General features: G+C 34.7%; 1 protein-coding gene across 2 annotated transcripts in view; it reads left to right on the plus strand.

Annotated features, from left to right (window-relative positions):
• LOC142973411 (neuropeptide FF receptor 2-like) overlaps nt 1-20,621 on the plus strand; it is a 113,993-nt gene extending 93,372 nt beyond the window's left edge. For both annotated transcript variants that reach the window (XM_076115082.1, XM_076115083.1), the window contains 3 exons: nt 4,866-4,981; nt 14,194-14,274; nt 18,874-20,621. In XM_076115082.1, the coding sequence (XP_075971197.1) occupies nt 4,866-4,981; nt 14,194-14,274; nt 18,874-19,053 (377 nt within the window). In that variant the 3' untranslated portion in view covers nt 19,054-20,621. The remainder of the gene's footprint in view (nt 1-4,865; nt 4,982-14,193; nt 14,275-18,873) is intronic.

A 20,621-nucleotide genomic window follows, 5' to 3' on the forward strand; every position in this document is an offset into this window, starting at 1 on the left:
CTTTTGAAGTAGTTTCGAAATCACGATTGTTTCGACTCAAATTTATAAAGATGCTGCTTTTAAAATGACTTTTTGTTAGCTTTCTGTCGTGATATCTTCACAAAGTAACTAAGGAACTTAAGTATAACAAAAAAATATTGGACATCTATCCGTGTATTATACAAATAATTGTGTTAAATTTTACATTGAATAAAACATTTGCCAACCATAAAATACAAACTTAGCTACTGGCCCCCAAAATTAAACTTTTATTAAAGGCCTAAATGCTAAAGTATTTTTTACTTCTTCAGCACTTAAAATATTTATACAATTCTAGCTTGCCGCGACTTTGTCCGCCACCTGAATTTTCCAATGGTAATGCTTGGCCCGGGTTACAAAGATTTTCGAAGATCTTTGACAGTCGTTAACAGTAGTTAGAAGCTTGAAAGTCTGACAACCAGTCTTACCGAAGGGTGTCGTGTAATATCCCAGGTAACTGGGTTGTGGAGGTCAGATAGGCAGTCGCTCCATATAAAACACTGGTATTCAGCTGCATCCGGTAAGACTGGAAGCCGACTTCAACACAGTTTGTAAAAAAGGCTAAGCTGATATATATGAACAGTATGAAACATCGTACCCACAAAGGATGTTCTAGACGGGATTAACGCCTGAGGCCTTCTCTCCCAGTGTACCATAGGGTGATAAAGAGATAAAAATATAGTGGGTGCGTACAAAAAAAGGTACAAAAATAGCTACCATTATATTCTTTTGAAATGGAATTTCACGCAAGTAATACGAATAGTATAAATATAAATACATAAATGTATTCAGTATCATGCATTTGTTGAACACAAACTACCAGGCGCCCATAGCCAGTTGTGCTCACCAGTCGGTAAACGATCTGTGGGTTAAGCAACCGTTGGCGCGGTTATTCCATAGATGGGTGACCGCATAGTGGTATTTGAACTGGGCGCCTCCGTGCTTCGGAGGGCACGTAAAAAGTCGGTCCCGGCTGTTATCTACTAAGGTAACAGTCGTTAAGCCATGTCAAAGGCCTTCGGGCGGCTTGAACAACTTTGACACTAGGTTGACCACTGACCATACGATAAGAAGAAGAAGATAAGAACAAGAAGACCACTAAGAATTAACAAAAAGAATAAGTGCAGACCAATATATTATACAAAGAATCTCTCTCTATAAAGAGCACAATGACCATTTTCCATTTCAAAATATTTCAATATACGACGCAATGACTCAACTTGTCATGCGAGGCACGTTTTTCCGTGTATTGCATTAATGCGAACGATTTCATCAAAGGCACATGATTGCGTATTTTGTATTAAATCAATACCACATGAACATTCCATGAATGTGTTATGATGGATCAGAATGGATTCGCTATTATCTTTGATACAATAAAGTAAAAATTGTTCGTGGAACACAATAAAAATTTACAAAAATTTAAATAAATATTTACAAAGATAAAACATTTCTGTTTGAGCTATTTAGGCGCTCGTAGGCAAGCGTTGAAACAACCGACAAGTTAGCAACGTTTCGAGGTCGTTTTCTAGATAGGTGGCCGCTTTTTAATATTTGAGCTAAGCGTCTACACACACGGGTTTTGACAAATAATATATTATTATTAATCCCAACTCACAAATTTCGTAAATAAATGCAGGCTCACAAAGTAAGAAAAGAAAGTTTAATTCATAATTAGAAAAAAAATATTGCGCGAAATGCAAAATTCTTGCCAATGACAGGGAAACTACGCAATAGCTAAATCCACACATCAGTAACTCGAATCTCTACCACTATCGCGTACCAACCGACCTAATTGTTCACGAAAATGTGATCAACGCCTCTAGCGGTCACCGTAGGAACTATTTTGGCAGTACATTTTAAATATCAAACTCTCCATACCCGCCAGTACCGAGTGTAGAGAATTGCGCTACAGTTTCATTTTGTACTACAATTCGCTTCCAAGTTCAACCGAGAATTGTGGAAAGGTCATAATTGCGTCTCAGAATTTAGCCGCATCAAAGCGTAGTGCTACTCTATACGTAGCGCAAATGGACTCAATTAAACAGCTTATCCGGCCGTGATAACTGTTGCGTATAAAGCCTGTATTTTCTCCATTAATTAACCACAAGGCTGCATTTCTGCGCAACAGATAGTATAGTTCGACAACTAATAGTGTAACAACTTAGGAAAATCTTGAATGCAAGGTTCCCGGCTAGCTTCACTAACTAGAATCTATAACATCAGTGAGAACAGGCTTATGTTACCAAGGGTAGTCTGTTTAATACAACTTTATAATTTTTGATATACATAGAAATATAAATCATAATCTAACCAAATTGTGCAGAAGGGCTCTATATTAAGTTGGCGACTATAGGAAAAGACCTTGGAACGCATGATATATCAAGAATATAATTAATAATACTGTGTTATCTATACTTATAATAAATCTGTAGAGAGGTCAATTCTGTACATTGAATATATTTAAAAAAAAACCAATGGGGGATGTTTAGTAACGGATACTGATACCGAATCTGCAATTTATAATTTTCTTTTCTGTCTGTCTGTCTGTCTGTCTGTCCTCCGTCTGTATGTGTCGCTATCACGTAAAAACTACCGGATATAATGCACTGAAATTTGGTATATGCATAGAATAAGTAGTGGAGCAACTTATGGGATACTTTTTATCTCATAAAATTGTTTAATTTTCTAGAAAATTGCAAATATGTAGTAAAAATCGTACACAGGTATAAGCGATAATTTTGGCATAGCCTTTAAGTGTTGCTGTGGCGCGTTGGTTTGTTGTTCCGTATACAATCATGTTGGTGTGGGATCGAACCTCATCTGAGACAATACTTTTTGTGACTGTTTTACGTTTCAAAGTACTTTTTAAACATTTTCTATGCATTTTGTTTAGATTTTTGTGGAAATTGATATAAATTTTATTTCATAGTGCATCATCGGATACAATGACTTTTTGTGACTTGTAATTTGGGTAGATTTTTGTATAATTTAATATTAATTTTATTTCATAGTGCATTATTTCATATGAACCTGAGTTTACAAATAGGTACACATAATAGATGGCGTTGCAATCCATTTTATTTCAAAGTGCATTATTTCATATGAACCTGAGTTTACACATACACGTCATAGATGGCGTTGCAATCCATTTTACAACATGCACCAAACTTATTTGTTTTTGTTTTATATTATTTTTTTAAATATGTCAATCATAAATTTTATGCATTATGTATCATATGACGACAGGTAAATTAAATTACCTACAATGTCTTATGAATATAAAATTATGGTTAACGCGGCGCTCGCGCCGGCCGTATCATCGTAGATACCTACATGATTTTGCGGGTGAAGAACTTAAGCGCGGTTCCATACGCGTACGCTACAAAGCAGGTAGGTACGCGGGCGCCGACAGGAACATGAGAGAAGACGGGTTCGGACAGAAGGATAGGTCAAAGCGAAAAAGTTGTTAAAGCATTTTCATGTAGGTAGGATATTATTTTGAAAGTATCTAGGTCTAAGTGAGCTGCAACGAATGCAACAGCACGACATTCACGCGAGCGGAGCCGCACGGGTCAGCTAGTTCAAAACTAAAGTAACTGAACTAAACATATCATCATTAGTTGCATAAGAATGAAAGTCATTCATTTATGAATTCTGAATTTTGTACCCCTGAGCTAGCTGCAAGCTTGCAAGGCTTTCAACTAAGTTGTCGACATATAATAGCGCTTAACTTTATCAACCGATGTTGCGGAGTATAATCTTTAAAGGTCAAATTAGCCCTGAGCAAAAGCAATATAGTAGTTTGAAATGAATACCTGCAGGGGAATTGATCTTTCTCCCACTTGAAATGGTTGTCGTTATAGCTACTATGATTCTGAATAACTGACGTGATTCTCAAAAATATGCGTGTGCTACTTAAACTTGATTGATTGATCTTGGAAACATACATACCTGCATGCTAAAAATCATGTTTTTTCCCAAGGAGACTGGCCAGAAAATGTAATTTCAATCTTGGAAGCATAAATATAAAATTCTTTTTATATCTCTTTTACATAAACAAATCTTTAAAGGCAAATGTAAATTGAAAATGTTCTATAAATAAAAAACCATTAAAACTGCATCAAGCTTTTATCCTTGCAATATGAAAGCCATCGAGAAAATACGAAGAGTAAGAGGAAAATAATAAAAGGACATTTTTCATTCAGAATTGAGTTAAGACTTCCATTCTTTTTCTTTTTATGAAAACATTTAAGGAAGACCTTTCTTTTGGGTCAGGTGTTTATAAATTTTGTAAATGGCGTAATATGACAGCGTCTGGCCGCGAAAGCATACAGCTGCGTATGCTCTAAAGTATCATTAAAATATGTTATGCTATTTTGCATAACATTCTAAGTATATAGCAATATTGCAAAGCATATAATCAGAATAAAACGTGTTATGTAGCAATATTTAATAACGTTTACTCGTTCATTGAAGTGTATTGCTTCAATGGCGCGGTTAGTAGAGTATCCGACTGCTGATCACGAGATTTTGGATTCAATTCTAGGGTCGAATAAAGTGCTATTGGTCTTTTTTAACTTAATTTACAATATTTCACAATAGTAGTCCAGAGTTTAACGTGACAACGTGAGAAACGGCCAAAAAATAGCCCCCTGTTACATGAGACTAACATTATAAAAATGCGAGATTCGAGTGTATGCCTCGAGGGCATGCCTATTCCTATGCATAATATGCATATTTCGATTGTAAATATTCTAAATTATATAATGTTTACACATAATAACATACAGATTTCCGCATATCACCATGTAATTTTTCAATTAACAAGTGCTTGTGTTCCCCAGGTCACGCGAACTCAGCAATAAACCCAATAGTGTACTGCCTGATGACGCGCAACTTCCAGCGATCGGCACGGAAACTGCTCTGCGGCCGAGGTGTCTGTCAACAAACTAAGTTCACGGTAAGGCTTTACATATATAATTACTACATGTGAAGTGTGTTGCATCTACTTGAAGTACAGCACAATGCCGATTGTAGATCAGCGGCATTATCTCAGTTGACAACTAGTATACGTCAAATTGAAGGTCAGGTATTTAGTACATTGACGCTTTGACGTAACGTGCTTATTACTGTAGTCTAACTAAGAAAACAATGTATGTGGCTTTCAAATAATTGACAACCGAGAGAAGTGATAGCCCACCAGAATTTTTTTGTCTGCCTCCGTGGCGCAGTGGTTAAGGTCGCCACGCCACCATTGCGACAGGAGGTTGTGGGTTCGATTACTTCACGGAACAATTTTTTGTGTGATCCACACAATCATATTTGCTTCGTGTCTGGTTGTGCTTTTTGTATGTCTGTAGAAGTCCCCGCAACACAAGAGCAATTCTTAGTGCGGGAGTAGGCTTTAAAAAAAAAAACATCCACACGGATAAAATGGGCAGTGGGCAATTGATATAATCCATACAACAATATAATGTTTGGGTGGATGTTTGTTATTCTTTTGTTTGGTGTTTGGCACAGAGATAGTTTATAGACTGTATTAGCATATAGAATAATTTTCACCCTGGGAAATCTCTCCACTCGTCTGAAGGTAGTGGAAAAATTAGAACTAAGATTGATCTCCCCTTAAATTGAAAAATTACAGAAATAATGCAATTAGTTTTGTCTGTCTATTTGTCGTTTCGATGTTCGTAAACCGGAAAAAGGTTATTTGGTGTGATAAAATAAGCGCATCTATTTATAACTTGTTGATGAAATGCCATAAAAATGTGTTGCCTATATCAGTTTTCCAATTTATTTCGCGCACAATTTGTTTACAAGGGATGCCGCGAAATTAAATTGTTTTTTGCTGTTTACGTCCAACGCATAAAATTAATTACGCAGTAAATTAGCAAATATGATACTTATAAATTGATTTGAAGAAAAAATGTATAAATAAAACCGGGTTACTGCGAGACAGACATGCGCACGAAAGGTTCTGTACCATAAAAATACGGAAGTACACGTTTATTGTATGGGGTACCCCCCTTATAAATATTTTTTTTAGTATATGCTGTTATAGCGGCAATGGAAATACATCATTTGTGAAAATTGTAGCTTTCTAGCTATTATGGTTTATGGGATACAGTCTGGTGACAGACGGATAAACGGACAGACAGACGGACGGACGGACAGGCTGCGGAGGCTTAGTAATAGAGTTCCGTTTTTACTCTTTGGGTAGGGAACCCTAAAAATATACGCTGTCCAGTTAGGGAAATGAGGTCTTATTAAGTCAAACGTTGCTAAATAATTTCCCTCGTTGTGGGATCAAGGGACGTTTTCAATGTTTTGTAAGTAATTATAAGTTTCTAAGAATTTTACACATTTTTTAAAATAGGTACCATCGTTGTTTGCAATTGACAGTTGACATTTCTTTTCCTTGTTATTGTATTATTAATATTACGTTCTAAGAAAATATTTTAGGTGGAAGTATCGCTTTGAACAATATGTACACTTAAGCCTAGTTCACGTTAGGCTAGCAATGTAGTCGAGTAGTGTAAGTAGTAACGGCTGTTTGTTTGTTTGTCGTATGGTTAGTGGTCAACCTAGTGTCAAAGTTGATAGCGACTGTTATCTTAGTAGACAACAGCCGGAACCGACTTTTTACGTGCCCTCCGAAGCACGGTCACCCATCTATGGAATTACCGCGCCAAGGGTTGCTTAACCCACAGATCGTTTACCGACCGGTGAGCACAACAAAAACAAATAGGTAATGGCTAGAGCAAAATTAATTGATTGGACCAAACTACAAGTCGAAGTTTTCTTTTTAAATTCAACCTTTCATATTTATATTACTCGCTATTCGACTAAATTACTAGCCTAGTACAAACGAGGTTCCACACACATTCACAACCAGTAGCCATAATGACATAAAAAGCTTCTTGATACCCAATTTATTACATTAAAAGATCATAACCACCATACTTGATATATTCAAGCCATTTCCATTTGAAATTGAACGAACAAATTGAGTTTACATTCTGTTGAGCAGACTCATTCTTGCGTGCACATGTTTATACGCACACACGCCATATGCCACATGTATGTACATGTAGAGAGACGCGTCCACTGTGTCGGAATCGAAACATACGTACCGTAGATTTGTTGCTTTGTATATTTTTTATATCTATACTAATATTATAAAGCTGAAGAGTTTTTTTGTTTGAACGCGCTAATCTCAGGAACTACGGGTCCGATTTGAAAAATTATTTCAGTGTTAGATAGCTCATTTATTGAGGAAGGCTATAGGCTATATATTATCACGCTACAACCAATAGGAGCAGAGTACCAGTGAAAAATGATAAAAAAGCGGGGGAAATTATGACTCTCTTATGTGACGCAAGCGAAGTTGCGCATAAATTTAACTCATTAATGGTTCCACTGAATGTCATTCTTCTGGTAGCATGAATAGGACACCGGACACCGACTAACTTGTTTTCACTACCCAAATAAAAACTGATTTAAAAAAAAAAACATTTCCATCGCTAGAAGATACGTTAGCGGCCTTCAAACTGTCTGTGGAGAAGCGGTATTAGGAAAAAAAAATCAAAAAATGGTTATATCACGCGTACCCTCGCATAAACAGTAGTCAAGAGATGTTTAAAAAGGTGGAATAAAAAAATATACACTGTAATACAATTTTATTAAGTATCGCAAAACCCTCTGTATGTCCCATGTAAATAGATCTCTTGAAGCATGAAAGATAAAATTCAATAAAAATATAAATATATGCCGAAACGCTGGTCTAGTGCATGCAGTAACATACAAATTAACATACAACATGCAGTCCTTACGCTTCGATTCTTACGCAGTGGACGCGAAGCGTAAAACTCCCACATGCAAAACATGTGTTGAGTAATAGAAAATTGAAAATGCATTTGATAATGTTCTATGAATAAGAATTTTCCATTTGCAAGTAAAGGCTGCTAATGTCGTTGCATTGGCTAAGGTTGTCACCACGTCGCGACATTTACACGTGGGGTTTATATATTTGATCCCACACGGAATTTATGTGATCCATAATTTTTGTTACTTGTTTTTTGCGTTGTTATTTGAATGTTTGTAAAGTCTCCGTGGCATAAGATTACCGCGGAAAGACAATGCAATAAAATATTAAATTTAACTCCTCTTCTGTTTTTTGCTTAGTTGTTGATCAACTTGGTTTAAAAAATATTTAAGCTTTTAAAAAATCTATTGCATGAACTAAATTCCAAAGTGGTCTTAGAAATAACGATACAATCAGCTCATATACTAACTACATATGGCTATTTATCCATGAACTGTCTACACCAGAGATATTACTCAACTCACTGAACCAACCAACCGATGAACTACAAATAAACACAAAGTTTATATATCAGAAAAGAGCAATTTCCTTTAAAATCCATTCACATTTTCAAACGGTGCACTTTTTACTACCTTTTTGAAGAGTGCTTGTGACAGCGAACGGGTATGACGTCGGCGACCCGTCATTCCGTTGACCTTCATTTGACCTTCGTTACACGCCCGCATGGATCTGATACCTATAATCCTTGAGTCGTCAAAGACAGATTCGTTTGGCTAACTTTAGGTTTTACGGGTAAATTGAAGTGGAATGAAAAAGAATAACAGTTAGATGCAGTACTTGTTGAGGATAGTTAAATATCAACATTTTACTAAATGTGTTTTGTTAAATTTTATTAATTTATTATAACTTTAAAATTCTTGTGGTATTATTTATCTCATGTAAATAAAAATGAAACATCGTAATATGTACATTGTGCGTGCATAACTTTTGAACAGCAACACTAAATTGTATAATTCTTTTTGTAAGTGTTGTAATCGTTAGGAGAAGATGTGTGGGATCAAAATTCACACGGGAGTTAAATTGTTCGAAGGGTGTACCTTACGAAGTCGGGCCAGGCAGCAAGCTCTCTAAGTCTTTCTATTTAAAATATGCCTTATTATCAAAGAGAGGCTGTGTTTTATTAGGTAACCCAATAATTTTGTTAGCAAAACAGGGATTTAAATTGTATTGCCCTTATTATGTAAACAAGGTACTAGCAACTATTTTAAGAAAGCCATACAATATGTAATGAAGAAAATACTCAATAACTTGAAAATTTCTCATCACTCAAAGTTCAAATTCTATTTATCTAATCTTATCTTTAGTATAACATAAACATAATCATTAGTTACTTCTCGGAACATAAACGTGATACTCACACCTATATATTAACGGAGTCAACTAATTGCGACGTTTCATTAGAACTATCCTAGCAATATCATCTCATGTGTAGCAGTTGCGAATTCGATACTGTTGGATCAAATGTTTGACATTTGGACTTGAAAGCAATAGGTTTATGATATTGATTCGTGAGCGAATTGTTATTCGAGAGTAGTAATTGTAATTTTCCAGGCTCGTCAAGAAACTCCGCGTTGCTATTGAACAATATTCAAATATTATTTAAAAAATATTTAGAAAATACCATCAGTGCTTTGCCAGACCCAGATATCGAACCCGAGATAGTCATGTCTCTTGCTGTTATTATTTATCTTTCTGCTGCTACATCGAGGCATTCATAATTTTTCGAGACGTGGTATATTGTGTTGTAACCAAATCAATTATCAATAATAAAAGCATCAATAACAAAACAAATCTCTCGTCTCTTCAGTATAATATTTCTCAAGTATTATTATGTATTTTCGCTATGTGAACAGACAAACCGACATATCCCTTGCGAATACCACAGGTACACATCATAAAAGTTCCAAACCAAAAACAAAACTTTCTCCAATAAAATCAGTAATGTCCCACGTGAATTTTAAGCAGACATTTGAATATCTAAAGCTTGTATAAAAGTTATAGCCGCAAATTGTTTTATAAATGTGATTTATTTGACAAACGAGGTTTTGTCTTCACCTGCGTTTGTATTGAAGGTCAACTGGCTATTTAAAATTACAATTTTGCCGTTCGGTATATTTCTGTTTACCGTACGGCAAAATTGTAATTTAGGTTTCTACCTGGAAGATAATATTATTTCTAAAAAAACACCCTTAAAGCTTCCTGAATGTTCTAAGTATTGTAAAAAATCTATCAGATACGTATTTCGTCCAAGAGAACGAGACCATGGTCAATGTAGCAAGGCGGAAACGTGCGCTACACGTCGGAAGGTCGTGGGTTCGGTTCTCACACGGAACAACTATTTGAGATGCACAAGTAGTTGTTTCGGGTCTGGTTGTACTTTGTGTCCGTTGTTTGTATGTTTGTTAAAGTTCTCGCGACACAAGACCAATTCTTAGGGCGAGAGTCTTTGAAAGAAAAACAAAGCAAAACATAATGTTATAATTTTATTTACAATGCACGTTACTCTGTACCTCGATTCTCTACCACTATCGACTACCGACAACCGGCTAGCTATCGAAATTTGACATTTAGAATGTACTGCCAAAATGTTTCCTACGACACCCGTCAGAGGCGCTGATCAGATTTTCATACAAAATTTCTCGATGACAGTTCGGTTGTCGGTAGTCGATAGTAGTAGAGAATCGAGTTACTGATCTTGGTCACTCAACCGAGTCAGCTCGCGACCGACTTATAAATGAAAAATCGTTAATTCCCGTATAGCGTCACTGAAAATCTTTCGAAAGGTACTCATAAGTGCTTCAACAATATCGATGACAGCACTCTTTATTTCATCACGTTTGTCTACATTACTCAGAAGTGTTTATTATTGTTCCTCGTAAAACTGTACACGTTGTTTATTCCTTCATCTTCAAGACGTGGAACATCGTCCCGGTTGTGTTGTTTTATCACAACAGTGCTGTTTTCAATTAGTGTAACTAGGTCTGTTTTTGTGTGTCTTTGCAGGTTATTGTTGGAAACTATTGATGTTTTAGGTGTAGGTGTTTCGCCTCTATGTAGTTCAATGGCCTTTGGTTCTTTGAGAATTTAGTAAGATTCTATCTTTTCGATTTACCTATCGGGAGCACGATTCTCTACAATAGGTACTGCCCAGTATCGAAAATTCTGCCAAAATGGTTCCTACGGCGTCCGTTAGAAGCGCTGATTAGACGTTCATACAACATTTTTAGGTAGCTAGATAGGTTGCCGGCTGTCGATAGTGGTAGGGAATCGAGCTTCTGTTCCAATATCACATTTTAAACCCATATGGTTGATATGAAATTGTTTACACAAGACTCTACACAACAAGCAAATACTTTAATTTGGTCACTTTATATAACAGTCGCAATATATTAAGTACCTTGGCGTTAGTTTTTAGTAATTGCTAAAATGATCTCGCTTAACCACTAACTACGTATAAAATTTATTATAAATCGTGATATAGAATTACATTTGATTGTATTTTATTTAGACCTAGTTCTAAAAAACTCTTCAATTTTACAAAATTTCAAATAAAATATACCAATAAGATTCCTTAACAAGGGTCTCAAGTGGTCTTTTCAATCTTCTTAATAAGAAATCGATACAATCAAGTCACTGAAGCGATTAATATAATTGAATTTAAATATCAAATCCTGTTACAGACATTCTGTTTAACGATTTCTAAGAGACTTTAAGACCCCGTCAATTTGAGGCAGAGAAGCGTAGCCTTATTTATTGTTTCGGAATGGAATGCAATGTTAATCATTTTTAGGGACAGACAGTAATATTTAGATGAATATTCATTATAAAATATTTGAAATGTGTTGTTACATAATCGCAGCTAGATACAAAACAGCAAGAAACCAGCAAACAGATCGATCTCTGAGGTTAAGTTACGCTTCCCAAGGTTTTCTGTGGATGGGTGATCATATTGTACATATCGATTTCCTTCGTGTTTCGGAAGACAAATTGATTTTCAAAGATCCTTGACAGTCCCTACCGGCAGTTAGAAGCTTGAAATTCTTTTCAAAGTCACCGGCAGAAGCTAGTTTAACATGTATTATTGCCACTCTTGCAAACAAATGTGGCTAATAGTATTTGTATTATATGTAGCACAAATCCTTAGGTTAATAACGTTTGATATCAACATCCCAAAGAAAAAATTACCGCATGGAAGAAAACCTGGGCAGTAATCCTGTCACAAAACGCGATACGTAGTTTCAAATCTATCAACTAGTGAATTCTCAGCCTAACTTCAAACCTTCAACTATTTATCTAGAAACTATCTAATTCGATCGAGTGAAACATTGTGGAAATCTGACAATGGAGCCGTGACCTGGGCTGGAAAAAGCCGCATTATAGAGGTCAGACGAAAACTGTAGAACTTTCCAGAATATCTGTCACGTGTATTTCGTATCGTTGCCGCGTTGTCCCAAAAACCAGTAGCCTTAGGTTTTAAGTTTTCATATATTTTTCGTAATTCTGTTATAACTGCTGCCTGTAATGTTTTTCTCTGAATGTTTTCAGGACAGAATGTGTAGAAATGTGTAAAGCCTTGTGAATTGTACAACTTGTTATGTTTGTTGTTGATTCTAAGAAATGGTTTCAACAAGATTTTCTAACTTTCATTACATTTTAACAGTACTAGAGTTTTAACAAATTATATTCGTTAATGTAAGCACTGATTTGTTATTCTGTCATTTGTAACTTAGTGTGAAATAGATTTTCTTTCAGTGCAAAGTACTCATTACATACTATTATATTAATAATCCGCCCCGGTTTTGCCCAGGTTACACCGGGTCATTCTTAACAAATTATAAACAAAACTTTTCTTCTCTTTCTATTGGTTAGTTAGTTATTCAGATTTTGTGTTTATCGCGGACAAACGTATGTGGTAAAGCTGTATGAATAAATAATTATATTATTCTTATAAGTCTTTCGTGCTATTATACCTGTAATTGTTCTTATATTTTGTAAATTTTGTCTAAGATTTTGTTCGTGTTTCATTAACCTGTGGCGTTACGGTTTAATGATGTTCACAAAGTAATAATTTTTTCCTTTATAAAGAGTCTCGAAGTTTTGGAAGTGTGAACCAATTAATTACTCTATTGAAAAGTTAGGAGACTATAATTAGGGATAATTGTAATAAATTTCCATAATTATTAATAGAATTCTATAGCTTTAAAGGTCCTAATGGAAGCTTGTGCGAATCGATATCTCTCATGCGGGCGTTAAATTATAGTGCATTATATATTTATGGCTTTGTTTTATGTAAAAAATGGCAAAATCTTCGATTTATCTTTTAGGGAATAACATTTCATATGACAGCTTGAAGAAAGTATATTTGTTTATACAGGTTTTCTTATGTTTTTTTATGAGTTTAATTCCAATTCGTCACTAGGCTATCTCTATCTACTAGACCATCGACAACTGGCTAACTATTGAGGTATTTGGCATACGTATCTGATACGCGCCTCTAGCGGGCGCCTTAGAAGCCTTATCAAACGTTTGATACTCGATAGTACCGACTGTAGACAATTAAGCTACGGATAATGCATTCATTAGATGTTGCAAATGTATTCTTATTTTAGTTCCTTGGTTTTCGTCTTACTGTATCAATTTGTCGTGATTTTACTAAGAAATGTTTAATTGATAGCCATTTTGTGAACCCCAAACATTGCAAATCAATAAAATCATAACAAGTCTCTCAGAAATCAGTCAAGAGTTATTACTTTGATTGATTATAACTAGTAATTTTATTACAAAGGTTCTCATAGCCATTCAAGGAAAATTGCCTAATTGTTTTAAGGTACTTCTCAAAACAAAAATTATATTTTCCGGGAAAAATTATTAGTATTTTGAAAGTACCTGTATTGTTTAAGGAAATATTGTATTGTTGTTCCTTGAAGTGCTTGCCTAATTGAGTGGCTTCCTACTACATTTAAGGCTATGTTTTTAATAAGACAAAGCAGGTTATAAGTCTGTGTTCTTATAAATATAATAATACGAGTACTCCTCCGTGGCGCAGTGGGTTGTGGGAACCACAAATAATTGTTTAGGGTCTGGTTGTGCTTTGTGTCCGTTGTTTGTATGTTTGTAAAAGTCCCCGCGGCACAAGAGCAATTCTTAGTGCGCCTTTAAAAAAAACAAAATTCGTCTCGCGACTTCGTCCACTCGAAAAGAATTACTAGTACTTTGTAAAATATACAATTATAATAGACAATCATGTATATTTACTACCTTTTACTAAACTGACATTTTGTCTACAGTGGCGCTGTGCACAAAAGCCTGAAGGATCATCAAGCGACTACGAGCTATATCACGAACCACATAAGAGGTGTTATTTACAGGTATAGATTTTCTTTCTATCAGATTTCAAATGATTTTGTAACTAAATAAAACAGTGATCATATTTTAAAAAGCCTTTGTGGTTACTTTTCATTAAATTCAAAATCAACAGTCTGACGGAGTGAAAAAACTGCTAAACCGTGATAAACATAATTTGTGTTATAAAGGATATAATCGTGAAGAAAACAGGGTGTTTAATACAATCATACATAAATAAAATCACTCTTTCCTTCCATAGATATAGACAGAAAGAAGGCTGTTTAATTTTCGTGAAGTACCTATCATTTGTATCTATTTGAACAATCTTAAAGATCCAATAATTTCAATATTTGAATCTAACACTTTTTAAAATGATTTATTTGTTTCTTTGAAGACGACAATTCAATCAAGAAACCAAGTCAATTAGTCAAATATTTCGACTTCGAATCTCTGAAAATACCGACCAACTTACGCATAAATAATATTCCAACTACTTAGTTATCAATCTTGAATAATATTAAATCTATAAATGTACTATAAATAGCAAATTTAATTCGATTCGACTATAATAGGTTTCGTTCTTATTATGATCATAAATAATAAAACTTTTACTTACCTATTTTAGTCCTATCACTTTATTATTTTTATTTTTTTATATTCTAGTACTTTGATTGTTTTCGATTTGTATGAGATTTTTTCTATAAATATGTTTAATTCTACTTAATTATTATAGGTTAAGTCGGTTAATAACTTAGTAGTTATATGTAGGTCATCGTTACAGCTTATTCAGGATTCGGCCGAGAGTTATTATTAAGTGGTTCCAGGAACATTGTTAGTAAAAGTACTTTTGTACAAAATAATCGTTCGGGAAAATGATATGTATGTACACAGTTATATACATAATAATATTATTTCCCCGAACTACTAAACAAATACTCAAAACATGAAATCAATCGAATCAAAAACACATCACTGAAAACCACAATTTAAATAGGATTAGTGGTTTACACAAACATACATTGTCAATCATCCGTTCACCTCAAACGCATTTATCGACGGCCCCCGTGGCGCAGTGGTTAAGGTGGTCGCCACATCACTACCAGTGCGTTGGGAGGCTGTGGGTTCGATTCCCACGCGATTTCTGTGGTCCACGAGTAGTTGTTTTAGGTCTAATTGAACTTTGTTTCTGTTGTTTGTATGTTTGTAAAAGTCCCCGCGACACAAGAGCAATTCTGTTTGTGAGTTGTCTTTTAAAACAAAAAAAAATCGTCTTATTTATGTTGTGGAATAACATTTCCATTTTAGTACAAAAACGTATTACTATTTAAATAAATCGTCCCATTTCGTTTAAATTTGCAAAATGTAAGACCCAGTTCAATTAATTACCACCACAATTTACCCACTAACTACTGGAAAAAACTCAAAACGTTTGACCTGAATGAGGTTACTTTCATTCCTAATTGTATGAGACCTCACTTCATTAGCGCAGCGTCTGTGATATCCTTTTGCCGACCATTCAGAAATAAATTAGGGTAGATTAGGCAGATAGGCTATTAGGTAAAATAAGGGTAGAATAGTTAGGGGTAAAATCTGGACCTTTATTAAAAGGTCTTATAGTCGTAAAATTACTTTGTGCCTGGCCTTTTTTCCAACAATGTTTGAGTCGGCTTACAGTCTCACTGGATGCAGCTGTATACTAGTATTTTTCGTAGAGCGATTGTTATGAAGCATTAAGTTGAGTGAGTGAATTGTCTCACAATATTTATTTATTTATTAGTAAACATCCAACAAAAAAATGTGCCTAAACACATTACCCTCCTTTGCACCGCGCAGTCGGGTAATAATCAAAAATTAATAATTAAATCGAAGAAACGTCTGCCTAATTTATTAAACCAGACAACATATAAAAGTACCACTTATATAAACAAAGAATGACCTAGAAATACTAGGAATAAAATGTCCCCAATGCAAATATGTCTCGGCCCGTTTAACTTAAAACGCGACACGGTGTGATAGCCAAAATGGATTCTTGGAAGACAATAAATCTACATGCCTGAGGAAGCAGCAGCTATTCGGGTGGGATTGTTCGGATTCCGGCCAAAGGCTTTGTTTAGAATTCCACGGATAAATGGATCGCGGCAAATGAATGAATTAAATCAACGGTAAAGTATTAAATGAATGTGTTTTATTTGTTTTTGGGCATGTCAAAGTCAGAGTGTATTTATTGTGGAATCACAGGTACAAAGTAGATGGCACAAAGAGTGATCAGCCAGGTCTCGCCAGTGAGGCATACAATAACATTGTAATAACAATTTTTGAGGTTAATTTCTTTATTTAAGCAATGTTTTATGAAAGCAGTGTCCTTTAGACGCATTATCCACTAGTTAATATTTTAGAAATGTTAAAGTAGACAATATGAAGCATTTATTGGAATGAAAGTTAAAAAATTTACAAGATTTTTATGTTAGTTAAATTATCAACATATGTCATGTTTGTACAATGTTGGAGAAAAAACAATAATCCAGTGTAAGAATAACGACACAAGTGCCAAGCTTTCGAACGAATCGATCGTTCGGTGACACAAGTTTCAGCGCTATTCACGCGACGGCGCAGGTGTCTTAGCCTTAGACGATATAGGTTACAAAATATAATTTTATCCTAAAAATCTTTCTAGTTTTTCATATTACTATTTACATACTTTCATGAAAAACCAAGTATTATTTGACATATATCAAAAACCAATAAATATAATGATTAATATTTGATGTACGCAAATATGATGCCATCAAAAACATTCTGTAAAAAACTTCAAGTCTCGCCGTAAAAAGTTGTGAGATCTATATAATACCAAGTCGATTAATCTATTTAGTCTCTACTTAAAGGACCTTCTGTCTTAAGTTATTACGTATGTTATTATCATGCCAATTTAAAAAATAATACCTTTAAAACAAATAGACCGACCTGGCCATCGCATGATTTGATTATTAGTATGTATCACACTACACAGCACGACGAGAAGTTAATGCTCCTGAAATGTTAATGGCGAATTTGTGTTTTCTTGCGATGACCAAGTCGATCTATTTGTTTTAAAGGTATTTTTTTTTAAATTGGCATGATAATAACATACGTAATAACTTAAGACAGAAGGTCCTTTAAGTAGAGAATAAATAGATTAATCGACTTGGTATTATATAGATCTCACAACTTTTTACGGCGAGACTTGAAGTTTTTTACAGAATGTTTTTGATGGCATCTCACTTCTTTTTGTAGAGCGAACATAAGTCCAATTTGTATGGAAAGACGTTTTTTTTCATAATTCAACATATTTTCCTATGGGAATGTTGTTCAGTTTCATGGGCTAAACACCCTTACCCACCCTTTACCCCCTCCCGTTATGCCTCATATAGTAGGTACCTATTTACACCTATTTATTTTATTTTCTACAGTAATAATAATTTATTAACTGCAAATGTAACCTTGTAATCTTATACATTTATATGGGATTACAAAGTTATTGTTGCAGTTGGTGTATTTAGAAAACTGGACCGAAATTAGAAAATATTAAATTTTTCCCATGATTAAGACACTAAACCCTATTTGTATTCTAAATTTTAAGCTTCTAAGTCTGCTAGAAGTACCTTAGACTTTTGATGATCGGTGAGTCAGTGAGTCAGTGAATCAGTGAATCAGTGAGTGACAAAATTCAAAATTTTAACAAGTTGTCATTCTTAAACTACTGCTTCAAATTGACTGAAATTTTAAATATACCGTGTTAATACAATGACTGATTAGTTGCTGAAAATCCAGGCTTCTTGTTTTATCCACAATGAAATTATAGGGGTGTCAAAAATAGCCCGAATTGCTTCGAGAAAAGGATGTTACGGCCGTGCCGCTTTTTTTTGCTCGACTTGCGGGGGCACTTCCGTGCCCCCAGATGTTATGAATTCAAAGCCCTGACATGAGAACATTGCAATATTTGTGGTCGAATAATTTGTCGTCAATGTTTATTTCGAAATTAGTATTCGAATGCAAATCCACCCACATTTGTTAGCTATTGCATATTTACACAAAGGTGAATACATTTTTTGAATTATTGTGTACACCTACTTTTTAAACGTGGGTAGTAGATACCTCCTAGGTATGATAAAAGCAAACTAATTCTGTTCAAATCTTAAATAATTTACGAAGTCGATTGAAACATTATTGCATATTATCTTATCTTATCTTAGGGGTGAGGGTAACGATTAGTAGCCCGCGGACACTTCGACCCTTATTGATCTTTTGTGTCCCTTATTTGCTATTTCAAACGCTGGAGGGCAGTGCAAAACATAGGGCTTTTCTATGCTCCCTATACTACAACATTATTGCACACTCTCAACTCATTACGAAACTCAATAAAAATGTTAGTATCAAAAACACTAAAACAGTTGGATATAAACCTTCCTCTTAAATCACGCTATTTATTAAAAAATACCGCATCGAAATCCGTAGCGTAGCTTTAAAGATCTAAGCATACATACATACAGACATAAGAACAGACGCGGAAAGCGACTTCGCTTTGTACTAAGTAGGGAAACGTAACACCCCAACTAATGTAACTCACAACTTTCTGCCACTTACAGATGAACGCAATGCGCTACAACGGTCACGCCTACAGCACGCAGATTCCCCGAGGCATTGAAACTCGTGCTCAGACAACACAGCTCAGTCATGTCACTCGTTCATCTCGCCGAACTGCGCCCGCGCATGCCCTCTCCGTTGAAATGCTGCAGAGGCACGGCCTAATCGACTTCAAACGTTGATGCGAGGTTAACTCACTGACTTCTAGTTACGAAGCCAAAGTGAGGTATGACTAACTTTTGAAGTGAGTTATAAGTGACTTTTTAGTGAGTTGAAAGTGACTTCTCAGTGAGTTGAAAGTGACTTTCTCTGTGACGTGAGTTCGAAGTGACTTCGTGATTGGAATACTTTAGATGATTGGAAATACGACTGTATAGCGAAGTTGGACTTTTAACTATTTTAAGAAAGTGAATTTATCTTTATTGTGTATTTTAATCTAGTCTTTGTAAAGTAATGTACATTTAAATATAAATTGATCAAGTAGTTGGCAAAGAATGAAAAAAAGAATTAAGGAAGTTGATCAATATTAAAATATCTATTTTATCACAATATATTTAAATATAAATGTTGATAGATTTAATTAAATTTAAGAACTATTTTTATCATCGAATAATAGAATTTAGCTTTTTTATCGTAAAAAATGTTACTTTTTTCGTGTTAGGCACATTAAAGGTAACTGATTATTATGTCTAAATTGAGCCAAAACGAAGGCTTTCACAAATCTGATGTAGCACTCTGAAAGTCAAAAATAAAACATATATCGCATTTCAACCTAAATCTGTATTTCTGTAAAAACACATTCGTTCATTATTTATTTCCAAGAAAAGCTGAACAAATCTAGACTTTATGAAATAATTAAATATTTGAGACACAGATGTCTTAAGATATATCAGAAAGTTTCCTTAGTATTTCATGCCTCCACTGTCAAACATTTTGTAATAAGATTTATATGTTTTCTGAGAGCTAAGAACAGGGCTAATTCGTTTTCCTACCAGTTAAGGATAATTATCATGTATACGAGTCGTATAAGTCTCTAATCTATATTAATGTACTACGATATAAATAATAATTTTATGTGAATATAAATTTTAAGGCACGCTTTTTTTCTTTGTAGAAAACCATTAGTAGCCGCGAATTCTTTGCATTGATGACGTAATAGACGTGTTTCTCAGGTGACTGGTCGTAAGAAACCGGTCAGTCTCATTATGGCATGTTTTTGAGGATGAAAACATGTGCAGGTCCTACTCAAAAGCCACCTTTACACACACACTCTATCGCGCTTGAAACAATAATCGCGAGTGAAAGAGCGCGCGTTCAAGGGGAAAGGAAAGACCACGCGTCGCGCTCATCCGGAAGAAAATCGCGAGTGAAGAGCGCGCAGGCTTTTCCGCGAGTTCTACAGTCAATCTGCGTCGGTAGTTCGGTTGGACACCAACTAAATAACGGCGTTATAGAGATGTTTAACAAATAAATAAATAATAATAAAATAATAATCCTGCACGCTCCTAAGAACCTGCGATAGTGTGAGTGTAAAGCTGGCTATTGGGATAAGGACAAGATAAAAAAAGAGCTAACATACGTTACGTACAATTTTCAGTTCTTTCACTATTAAAATAATCAGTGTCATTGAATATAATATATTATAATGATAGAAACTATTAATCTTGTACATAATATTACATGTATAAAAAGCTAATTAAATAACGTCTATAGTAAAAAATAAGACAAAATTTTATCAAGATACTCGGAC

This window comes from Anticarsia gemmatalis, chromosome 5, assembly GCF_050436995.1.
Source record: "Anticarsia gemmatalis isolate Benzon Research Colony breed Stoneville strain chromosome 5, ilAntGemm2 primary, whole genome shotgun sequence".
Classification (NCBI taxonomy): Eukaryota; Metazoa; Arthropoda; class Insecta; order Lepidoptera; family Erebidae; genus Anticarsia; species Anticarsia gemmatalis.